The sequence below is a fragment of the Bemisia tabaci genome, chromosome 5 (genome assembly GCF_918797505.1).
Source record: "Bemisia tabaci chromosome 5, PGI_BMITA_v3".
NCBI lineage: Eukaryota > Metazoa > Arthropoda > Insecta > Hemiptera > Aleyrodidae > Bemisia > Bemisia tabaci.
The window spans coordinates 56,890,944-56,903,187 of NC_092797.1; the positions used below are offsets into that span (position 1 = coordinate 56,890,944).

A 12,244-nucleotide genomic window follows, 5' to 3' on the forward strand; every position below is an offset into this window, starting at 1 on the left:
TCGGCTTTTTTGGGAGGCTTTGAATCCAAAAACTGTTTTAGAGGAAGTATTTGACCATCTACGTATATTGTTCGCCAAAGGAGTTCAATTTTGGTGTAAGATGAGTCGCCCTTTTTAAACCATTTTAAAAAATGATGAAAAACAGGAAAATTATATTAACAAAACAAAAAACAAAAAAACATTTTAAACGATGAGCTCAATGTTTAAAAGCAACAAAAATTGGTCAAAGTGACTCTCTTACACCTCTAATGAACATACTTGAAGGACTTTTCACTCCTACAATGGGATCATTGTGAAACAGCGCGTCAAATGCCGCGACATTTAAGTCGAGCGACGGTCGAGCAGCGGTTTGACTACAAAATGCTAAAATCGCTGATTTTTGCATTTTGAGAGCTAAGAACGAGGGATTCTGATCCTCGTGGGTCCAAACCGTTATTTTTCTCTTAAAATATAGTATCAGAAGTCTCATTATCCGCATTTGCGACTTTTTACCTCGATTGCATTTACCGAAAAAAAATCTGCAAGATCGCCAAGATTGCCAAGATGAGAAATCGGTGAAACATCTTAAGTACCTTGCGGGACCACTCAAACTTTAGCTACGACCCTGAGATTTTTTTGTGCTTTTTTTTCTAACTATGAGACAACTTTTTGGCAGGTATCTCTGTTGGATTTCGCATTTTTTTTTTTTTTTAACGTCCAAAATGGGACACCCTACTGTTCAAACGCGTTCAATGCCTGGGCGGCAGCCATTATGGCCGCCATTTTGGCTTTTGGAGAACTTCTATCAGCTTATTTTGTTATTTGGACCTCATTTTTGGAATCTACGACCCAAAAAACCTATACAGTGACACCTCATTCGACGATGTTTGCCTCAACAAAATATTTCACCCCGCAACGGCAGCCCTTTTGGCCGCCATTTTGATTTTTTTGGGCTTCAATGGATCCGTGGTAAGTTTTTGACATCATAGGTGAAATCTCCGACCCAAAGAACCCTACCAAGGACACCCTACTTGGCACTTTTACATACGTATCGCAGTTTTGACCCTATCTTGGAGATTTTGGCGGCCATCTTGGATTTGGGGCATCCCTTTGGGTCGGAGAGTATTTTGGACCTCAAATTCGGATTCTACGACCAAAATTACATAAGAATTGACCCCAATCATGACATCAAAATCAAATTCCATAATTTTCACCCCCCGAGCCCCCATTTTGGCCGCCATCTTGATTTTGGGGGGTTGGACGCAAAATTGAGCTTGACAACATCGAAATTCTTTTTTTACGCATCGAAATGAAGAGATTAAGATATTTTCCACACTTGCTTCACTTACCGTTCCACGGGAAGCTTTTTTTGAACATAAGAACCTGGACTAGAGTGTCGTTGAGGTAGAGTTGAAGAAGGTTGTTGGCAGCACTGAAGATGGGCGAGTCTCGAGGTCCAGGGGTCCAGGTCTAATTCTAAGGTGAATGAGCACGGTGTAAGTCCAGGTCGAGAAAGCAGTCAGATTCCAGAAAGAAATGCGGTCATCTTTTTTTTCACTTCGTCATTAAGACGCGTGGATAAAAAGGGTAAAACCCCGCAAAACAGCTCATCTGAATAAAATTCAGGCACTTCGAAAAACACGCGGCGAACGGCGGGCGGATGAGAGAAAAATAAAGGCAGGCTCTTCACTTGTGAAAATTGAATAAAAAAAAAAAAATCTGATCAAAAGTTGAATACTCCGAATTGTAGTGCAGGCAGGAGAGAAAGGCGGTTCGTCACATGCATAGTTTTAATAAATAAATTATGCCAGGGTTTCGCACCATGTTAGGAATATGGGTTGGACAACACGGATTTCGGCACCGTGTTAGGAATAAAAGTTAGTTCTCGACACGATGCATGAGATTTGACGGAAAACTTAATCTCATTCTCTTTAGTGATGATTCAAATAAAGTTCATAAAAACTTTAACCGTTTCGGCACCAGATAATCTTTAAACGCAGGATTAACAAACTGCAAGGATAATTGAAGAGACGAAATTTAGAGACAACGTTTATCACTATATTGATCTGGATTTTATAAGAAAGTTGCACCAAAATAAAGAACACTAGAATAAATAAAAAACGCTTTCCAGCCACAGTGGAAACGAAGGGTAGGTTTCGACTAATCGTTTCTATGAAAACAGTTGTGCCTAATGAGCCTGACAAGTCGGAAAATCGTCTCCCTTGAACTTGGGATTTTCAGGATAAAGGACGGTTTTAGAGGGTGAATGAATATAGGGTGGTTTTGAAGGCTAAGGCGAGACGAGTTTTTTGAGGTATCACCGACTAAGATCGGACGAGTTAGAAAAATCATCCCCCATTGACCTTGACGTTATACGGAACTAAGGGATGGGCCGATTTTCACCAAAAATGAAACTTGATGTAGACCTCATAGCAGTGAAGAACCATGCTTAGTTTAGTTTTGATCGTATTGATAATTCCGAAAAAAACGGTCGCAAAGTTTCGTTAGATCCCAGTTATAAATATACAGGGTGATCCAAAAGTCCCTTCCACCCCCTCTAACTTTTTACCTAATTGAGGTAAAGATTTGAAACTTGGGGAATGTTCCTAGGTCAAAGTGAGCTACTTTTTTGTCTCCCTAAAATTTTTAGGGGGCCTCCCTTGGGGGAGCAACGGACCCCAACATTTAATTTTCAAATGGGAAGACCCTCTTCGTGATTTTAATAATATAAATATGTAATATAAATATATATATATAAATATGTAAATTTACCTTCTAAGCTTTTAGTTACAAGAGAAATCACACACTATAAATACAATACGCTAGAAGGGCTTAATAGAGCGTAACATGTGTCCACATGGATCGGGGATGGAATAGATCAAAAGACCTAGATTTTAGTGCAGCGCACGCTTATATGGACTTGGTGAGACAACAAGCATACGCGTGGTTGGCTGGCTATAATCTATGTAGCTATCAGTTGTGAGTCTAGTAATTAAAAATAATGTCGATCGACAGGAAGATAGGGTGTACAGACGATTTGAGATGGAGAAATGGACTTTAGTAAGACAGAAAAATGGATGTTAGAAAAATATTGAAAAGTGTTGACACACGTATAATAGAAAATGGCGGATTTTTGGAAATACATATAATCATAAAATCGGAGGTTGATCGTAGTTCTATTTTTCAGATCCACGAGAGTCCAATACTATGCACCAGGCTCAAGGGCAAAAAATGTAAAAAATCTGGTTTCATTAGATTTAAAGAGAATATGTTGAAAGGCGAAAAAGCGCCCGAAGTTGTAGGCAGCTGGTAAATTCTACAATTAAAAATACAAGCTGCGTGTATTTTGCATAAAATCAGAAACTTGTCCGAATGAGCGGTTCCCGGCTTTTTACCAAGTCCTGCCGCTAGGAGAAATCATGCCGCCTCCGATGAGTATGACGTGCTATGCGCAGTGGAAACGAGGGAAAAATCCACTCAGAGAATGAAAATGAAAATGCTGAAGTGCACAGATTGCGGGACACGGAACATGGTTAGTAGGCGAATTTGAAATGGGTCGACTGCTCGCCAGATTCGATGATGCCATCCAGAACGAAACAGCGGCGAGCGCGCATTACCAAAAACTAGTGTCAACGTTATTTTCCTCATCGTCACCTGTTTTTGTCCAAGTCTTTATTCCGAAAAAAATTCGAAAAGTAGAGGAAAATTGAGCGAGATGAAAATCCAGTCTTCCTCATACGATGCCTCGTAAATGCAGTGCCTAAGAAAAATAAACCGACATGTTATGTTAATTTGGGCAGTAGAACGTAGATGCGCGGTTAATATTTTTAAATTAGTTTTTCTTTTGGTTATACCGATCGTTAAATCTTAGCCACATCGTTGCCTACCCAAAAAAGAGGGCACTTTCTGGCTATCCTGGTCCGAAGTCTCCACAGTGGCGCGACACACGCTATTTCACTCAACACCTAAGACAACGTCTGCTATGATGCAACTATTCGTGTTTAATGGATGAGCACGTTGTCTACTTAAAAAGTGATGGCGCTCTACGCTCCACCTTTCCTCGTACGAGGTCCCCGCAGTCTACAGCGACGCGACACGCTGTGTTTCACGTGACACCCAAGGCGACGCCTTGATACAACTATTTGTGCTCATTGAATGGGCAGATTGCCTACTCAGAAAATGAAGGCGCTTTGATGAGTTTCCTCACCTCGACCGCAATACACGGTAAAAGGTAACCGACGTTTTCTGTTAATATGGGAAGTAGATCACAAAGTAATCTAAACGTGCGGTTGATATTTTACAGTTAGTTTTTCTTTGAAATGCATTGGCCAAATCTTTGGGTTACGTTGACCAAATCATTGACATTGGTCATTCCGTCAATCCGTCATTGAAAACAGTATTATCCGTTCCGCATATAATCGGCAGTTGGGCTTCAAAAAATTTTCATGCACCAAGCTTGTAAACTTGTCAATTAAAATCCAGCGCGCTAAAAATATTTGTCTTCTGTAAAACATACTGAAATCTCTTTACGGTCTGATTTGAACAGAGCGTCGACTTTTGTTTTATGCTGAGCGGACAGTTTAAATGAACGAACGCAGAAAACATTACTTACCTCCTTCCTTACTTGCTTACAAGTCGAATGAATTAATTTTTCATGTGAGTAAAGCGTAATCGACATTTTGGTAAAACGACATGTGTTGTGGTGTTTGATTTCTTATCTTGTCTGACAGTAATATTCCATTCCCTGGCATTTCCCTGTTTCCGGGCGATGTATCCTAGTGACTTCCCAATTTACCGAGTTTTCCAGCCGGGATGATAAGCTTTACTAGATCGAGCAATTCCCCGACTTTTCAGGGACTTTTACAATAAAATCTTCAGACTTCTCTTATGGGTTTTTCAGGGTATGATTTCTCATCAAAAAATTTTTTCGAAAAATTTCAAGAAGCTAGAAGTGCTCTGAAATCATAAACACCCAATGTTTTGACTGAAAGAAAAACGTTGAGGTCTGGCGTTTAAATTCAGTGACTTTTCACAGTTGAGCAAAATTCCTTTGCTTTTTCAGATTTTCTCCTATAAAATTTCAAGAATTTTTCACCCTAGCAGCCCTGTTGACACTCAGCAAATTCCTTACTCTTCTTCCTTCGACTAAAGTAACCTGACTTAATCTCGTCTCCCTTCGCTTCGCGCCTTACCTAACCGAATAATCACCAACTTAAAGTTATTTGTGCTGAGGTTATTTCCCCTATTGTTCTAGAAATTGTTTTTCCAAAGAAAACGAGACTCCCCGGTCGAAGAAAAATCCTGGGCCGCTGTCATTCTCATCTCAAAATGTCTAAAGACAACAGAGCCCAAGAAGAAGAGACTTTGTTGACAACACAAACAAACATTCTATTTGAAGCGCGAAGCGACCCTCTCAAAACTCCCTTATCACGCACCGAACGCTTATCGGGCAGGCGATTGACGTCAATTGAGAATTGACACAAATTTCCGAAATTGATAGGCGACACACGCATGATGATGCGTCTCGCCCCCATGTCATAGTCGGCTTCACGCTGTGGCGCACAATGCGATTCGACATGCCATAGGCCATAGGTAAAAACTCCATCCAAACCTTCTTCCGCAAGTCTCATTCTTTGACAGGAAGCTGAGCCGCTTTGCAGAGGATTCGCTGTAAAAAATTCCACGTCAGAGAAAGCGTCCGTAGATCAATTCATCATTCATCAGTTGGAAACAACCCCTGTAAAACGCTTCCATTAGATTCCGATTAATCCCCATGGGGATTTCATAGAGACCCATCCAGACCCACTGGTCCCTATAAGGGGCCGTCCACGAATTGCGTAAGGCACTTTTTGCGATTTTTAGACCCCCTCCTCCCCGTAAGGAACTCGTAAGGCTAACCTGGACCCCTCTCCAAATAATTACGTAAGGCTGGTTAGTCCCCCCTTTCTATCGTTTAAATGCATAATTCAATGAAAAAATGGTGTTGAAGCAAATCGGTAGTGTTTTAAACAATACTAATTGCTGGTAGGAGATCATAAAGAATATCAGTTGTATTGAAAAAATAACCAGTTTTTAAATTTAAAAAGTTCAAAAAAATTATATTTTAACAAAAAAACATTAAACGTCTAAAAAAACGAAATTTGGACTAGTCAGTCTTTAAATGAACAAAATTTGGAAAAAATAAAATCTTAGTGTTTGGCTTACGTAAGGCAGCGCTTGACACCCCCCCCTCCCCCCTAAGTTCCTTATGTAATTTGTGGACGGCCCCTAGGGTGAATGAAAAGGTCAATAGGAGCCCACAGGGCACTGCCCACTGCTGGGGCAGCCCACGTAGCCTAAGGGAACCCCACATGGTTCCCTTAGGATACCTCAGGGTTTCTTTTGGAACCTGGACCAATGGAGCTCTTGCATATGTGAGGGATTTGCGATTTAGGTATTTTTTCTAACGTCCGAGAAACACGATGGTGCCACTGGTTTTCTCTGAAATCAACTCCAAAGCTCAAAAAACCCCTCAAAGTTGAGGCCACCATAGAGGAGATATCCCAAGCTACCCTGAGAATCCACTTTTATGTCGAGTCAACAGGGTGTCTACTAAAACAGGCGGGCCAAAAATCATTACTTTTACAGTACTTTTTCAGTACATTCCCAAAAAATTCAGTACCTCCTCAATAGAAAAATTTAGTGCTTTCTCAGTACTTCCATTTGACCAAATTCGAAAAATTTCAAATATTTGAATTTCTCGCTCAAATTGAGACAAAAATGACAACAAAATGAAAAAAGTCCAGACCTTTTGCGGAATTTCCGCACTTTCTCAGTACTTCCGGACCTCCCTCAAAAAAATTGGTACTATTTCCAGACTTTTCGGACTTGTAGACATCCTGGTCAAACTCTCCATGCAAAGATGGGGAGAAAATACATTAGCAGGGTTGCCGTGGTTCAAAAGTTCAAGTCCCCAAACAAAGTGGCATCCTGATGGTGTATTTGCTTTCTACGAGGGCATACAGAGTCTGACTTGACATGGAGGTGGGTTCTCAGACTAGCGTGGGGTGGGATATCCCTTCTATGTCAGCCTCAACTTTGAGACATCTTTTTCAGCTTTGGAGTCGATTTCATAGAAAACCAGTGGCACCGTCGTATTTCTCGCGGAAGTTTACATGGGAATCAGAACTCAAATCGCAAATTCCTGGCACATGTTATTAGAGCTCCATTTTCAATGGGTTTCAGCAACCGACTGTTTTGACAGGGAAGTTGTATCGATCGTCAAAGTTGGAAACCACGTATCTCCATCCTCGACGAGGAAGACTTCCTGTCATACCTACTTTATTTTTTCATTGGAAAACTAATTAACTTATTTTGTTGAAAACTTCCTGGAATTTCCTTCTTTATTACCTGCATATTCTGCAAAAATTTCAAGCCATGAAATTGCCTTACTTTTTTTAGGAGACGTAAAATAAGAGGGCAAATTTTGAAACGCTCCAATGTAGCTACGAGGTTTCGGAGTTTTGCCATCCATATGCAGCTGGCTAATTTCCATTGAATCCGTCTAAGTATTCCTGGATGAGCCTGTACATTCCTCAAATTTTTGGATAGTGACTCATATTTTCCATGGCAGCTCATAGACACTCACACATAGGGCTGTTTACAGAGTTCCCGTAATTTCTTCATCTTTAAATTCCCTGACTTTTCCTTGGCTGGTTTTGCTTTTCCCTGACTCCAAAATTTTCGGATTCCCTAGCATTCGAATATAACTTCCACTTTGATTTTTTCCTGTAAATTACACTCACTTCTGCTAAACACTAAGCGCTTTAAATTCCCTAACTTTTTGTGTAAATTCCCTGGTTTTCACTGACATGTCCCAGTCACCGCAAATTCCTTGACTTTCCCGGTTTTTCAGACCGCCCGCAACTCTGTGTTTATAAAAGATGGATGGTTGGATATCGTTGCGCGGAGAATTTCATGAACCGCAAATTAGATGCAAAAAGAAATGTTTCCTTAAAATTTGAAATTTCTCAACCTCTCTCTAATTTTTCACGGTTTTGAATACAAAATTGGTCGACGAGCTTCCACAGAGTTTTGGCTGGATGCCCAATATTTTCTCATCTAAAAATCCCCTGACGTTCCCTGAATATTCCCTGGCAATTTTTGCTTTTCACTGACTTTCCCTGACATTCGAATAAAACTTGCATTTTGATGTTGTCCCGCTTAAATTACCCTCGCTTCAGCTAAAAGCACCTCCCAAAATTTGCCGACTTTTCCGGTGAATTCTCTGACTTTTCCCGGTCGCCTCAAAGTCCCTGACTTTCCCAGTTTTCCGGAGCGACGGCGACCATGCGTTTTTTGGGAGCGTAGAGCGCTTTTCCAGGGCGTGGCGCGTGGCGATGAAGACAGCCTCTAGTGGAGAATAAAAACCTGGATAGTGGATATCTATAGATCGTTGCTGGAGCAATTACGTATGCATCAACTTGCAGAAATCCAATATTTAATTTCAGTGTCTCTTTGTTTCATTTCCCGGAACTTTTTCCCACGCGGCTCCGGAGCGTAGTCGAGTTGCTCCCAAGAGATTACGTCCCATGTTCAAGTTTTAATATTGTTCTGCCTCGTTGCGCCCGGCCCGGGCTTAGTCATCGCCACACGGTGGATCCAGTTAATAGGAGAGCTCGGACAAAATCTGCCAACTTTAAACGCTTATAACTCCGTTTATACACAACTTTCAAGTTCTCAAATTGGTTCCATTGCTTTCTTCGTGGAATTTTCTTCTAGAGGCACCCCTTGAAAATTGAAATGTGAGGAAATAAACATCAACATTTGCAGTCTTACTCAAAAGTACATGGGCGACCTCTCAAATTGACTCCATCCTCTGTGCGCCAGTCCCGCTGGAATGTTCCCGCGGGGACATCAAGGTTTCCCCGCTTCCGACAGCAATGATGGATTCATATGACGTCCCATCCGTTCTCCCGTCCTAACGAAGAACGTCCTATGAGCCGTCGGACGTGGCCAAATGCACCGCCTTTAGCATAAAAGGACCAAGCCACATCAGCTATCGCCAAATTTAACTGGGCAATTTCAGTTTTCACATGAGAACGTTTGTGAGGATTCCTTTGAACATTTTAGGAAATTTCCTTCTTAAAATACAGAAAATTCACTGTTCGCTTGAAATCCGCACAAGCGTTTTCATGTAAAAAATTAAATGTACTCGATTAAATATGGCAATGGCTCATGTGGCTTTCTGCTTAACGTCGTCCAAATTGACTTGCACAAATCATGACTTTTCGGAAAAATTTGTAAACAATTTTCTACCGATTTTTCACAGAGTGTTGGTCTTAAGCTCATATAAAATGTCTGAAAATTTCAAGTAAAAAGATACATACTTTAAAAAAAAAAAAAAAAAAAAAAAAAAAAATCCGAGAGGGAAGGAAACATTCGAATGCTCATACGATGTTTTTCCTCAGCAGGATAGCGTTGCAATTAGGAGTATTCAAGTGCGAAACGGGACGCCTGCCCCCCCCCCCCCACTCCCCCGTTTTGTCACTCTTCTGACGTGAGGGAGTATCTCGATTATTGACAAACAGACCGGGCCGGGGAATGTTTTGAGAACATCGAAATCTGACTAGGTAAGTCATATTAGTTTTACGCTGTTACTCAACACATCACTCATTGCTCGTTGGGCGAAAAGTCGAATAAATGATCTATACGCGACAATAATTTTCATACTACGTGCGAATAAGTTGTTCCTAAAGGGAATATGACCATTTTGAGACGAGCTTCAGGTTACATGATAGTACTAATAAGTGTTCTAGGGCTCATCTAAAAATGGACATGTCCCGTTGGTTGTCCTCTTTCAGAAACGAGTCGTATGAAACAGGGTCTTTAAAATATATGCACGGGAAAAATGTGTAAGGGGTCATCGCCTATTTTAGTCCAAGCCCAATTTGTTGGATGATATGGACATTTCCAATCAATTGTGCTGGTACCGCGACTCAAGTTGGGGTAGTAGCGCAATAGTTGGGGTAGTAGCGCAATAGTTGGGTTAGTAACCTGATTTGTTGGGGCACTACCACAATTAATTCGAAATTTCCATATCATCCAACAACCTCGTGTTCATTTTTTCCGAGATATTCTCTGCAAAAGACGTTGTACATCATAAAGAAGAGTTCAAAATATATCCCAAGAAAGTGGTCTTCGCGTAGGAAAATCTCACCATGTTGAGAGCCGGCCGATGCGAAATTGATACAACGCCCACACGATACTGTCTTGGAAAAGAACCTCGCTTAGAACTGATCTCAAAACTTGGCGAGAGTGAAGGTATCTTTCTCGGTCCGGTTCATGATTATCAGTTCGTTATCGAGATTTAATTGTAAACAAATCCAATAAAGTTCAATGATCAACTGCGATAGCAAAAATGTTGCGATCGATCTGCCTACAAGGCGGAGATCTCATCCCCTAGGACGCTCATAAACTGTACAAACACTGGGGGGAAAAGGCTCTTGGATTCCGAGTCTAGACTCTATGAAAAGAACCCCGCACACTCCTAACGAGAATGTGTGCCCTGATTGATTTTCAATTTTTTTATTGATTGAAACTCGTTCATGGATGCTGATCAAATGTCATCATTGTGCCAACTTTCTACGAGGCACAGTTTTCGTACAATCCGTCATGGAAGTTTCAACAATTACTTGAATAAATGTAGACAGCGCCAAATTAACAAGGGAAACTCCAGCCAATGAGTGGTATTAGAAAGAGAGTGGGGGAGGAAAAAAAGGAACAGACTTGGACGATGAAACCAGGTGAAACGAAAAGGCTTACGGGATCCAAGATAAGACTACCTCGGCAATCTGCATTGTAGTGGTGCCTAAACATGCTGAGGTTTTCCTCTTTTTTCCTTGTTTTTTCCTTGTTGGCGAATGTGTGTGTGTGTGTTGTCTATTTGAGCTCACCTCGCAACTCGGAACCAATCAATGAGCTAATATCGATGGTCATGTTTATCAACCGAAGCCTATCAATAATCGATTTTCCTGGATGCAATTTTGAACGATGACTACGAAATGATATCATAATATTACTTAAATCATTACCGTGAACGCCCGGACGGGACGCAATAATGACGCAACGTTGCCAGATAGAATATTAAAAAGTGCAATTTGTTCCCCTTTTTTTCAAGTCTCCACATGACAAGCCAGTTGCTTCTCATTACATAAATTTTCTTTAGATGAAGGTGTTGATTTCTGCGGGGGTAAACAAAAGCCGATCCTCAAACTCCACCTCGAGTTAGGGGGCTCCGGCTCCATTTGGTTTACATTGTGATTGTGGGAGCTTTCACGAATCCCTCAAAATAGCAGCTTAAAAATGACGATTTTTGCAGACCTCTGGTAAAATTCAGGAGTATTACTTGGGAAATGGATCCTTGCAAGAGATTACACTGATTTGCCACGGCAAAAAGTACAAAACAAGAAAGAAAAAGGTTATGATTTTGACAAACTTTCAGGTAGCTACGAACCTACCACCTACCTTAAAAACAAAACTGGTAATTTATTTTCCTTTGATTTTGCATTCTTTGTGCTTAGGCCTCAGAGCAAATAATTGTCCTCCCTTTCAAGGATCCACTTTTAAAGTTATACTGCTCACTTTTACTCGAGGTTGGCGAAATTTGTGTAATTCATCTATACTATAAGCTCCAAGACCTCCTTTTGTGTATCTGGTAACGCTTAGTTCCAGCGTTCTACCGGGCCGATTTTCATGATTTATGCGGCTATCGACAGGCAATTGTCTCTAAATGAACCCGTTTTATTCAGATTTTGAAAATATGACCCAGATCTTTTGTATTACGTGCTATAGGTGCGAATTTTCCCATTTAAAAAATGTAATTTTTTATTTTTTGTCACAGTTCGTTTGAGCGTTGTACCCGGATTATTGTCATGATATTTGCGGTCATCGACAGGTTCCTGGATGAGCCGGCTGTAATCAGAATTTGAAAATAGGACCTAGGTTTTTTCATGTTAGAGGAGACCAGAAAGCTTAGAAAGGGGGACAAAATTTGAAATTCCCGCCCATGAAAAATCGCGGGAATTTCAAAAGCGGACAATTGAACTAAGCGGGAAATGTTGAATCTTGGTCTGATTTTAGAAGGGTAAGGTAAGCAAATTGAAGGTATGCTCATTTGCTACAGACTATATCCAAGAGCAACGAAACGCTCTGTTCCGTTTGTTCCGTTTCGTTTCAGCCTTTTTTGGTCGTTCTTTTGTCGAGTCGAAGCGCCCTCCGGGGGTTA

The 12,244-nt window shown here is 40.9% G+C and overlaps 1 protein-coding gene across 8 annotated transcripts in view; it reads right to left on the bottom strand.

The window, feature by feature from the left end:
* SPoCk (secretory pathway calcium atpase) overlaps nt 1–12,244 on the bottom strand; it is a 78,939-nt gene that overhangs the window by 43,599 nt on the left and 23,096 nt on the right. Inside the window, exon 1 of one of the 8 annotated variants that reach the window (XM_072301005.1) lies at nt 10,178–10,270. The exons of 6 other annotated variants lie outside the window; for them this stretch is intronic. In XM_072301005.1, the coding sequence (XP_072157106.1) occupies nt 10,178–10,180 (3 nt within the window). In that variant the 5' untranslated portion in view covers nt 10,181–10,270. Of the gene's footprint in view, nt 1–2,751; nt 3,159–10,177; nt 10,271–12,244 lie in introns of those variants that run through there. One more of the 8 variants, XM_072301006.1, reaches the window with a different exon arrangement.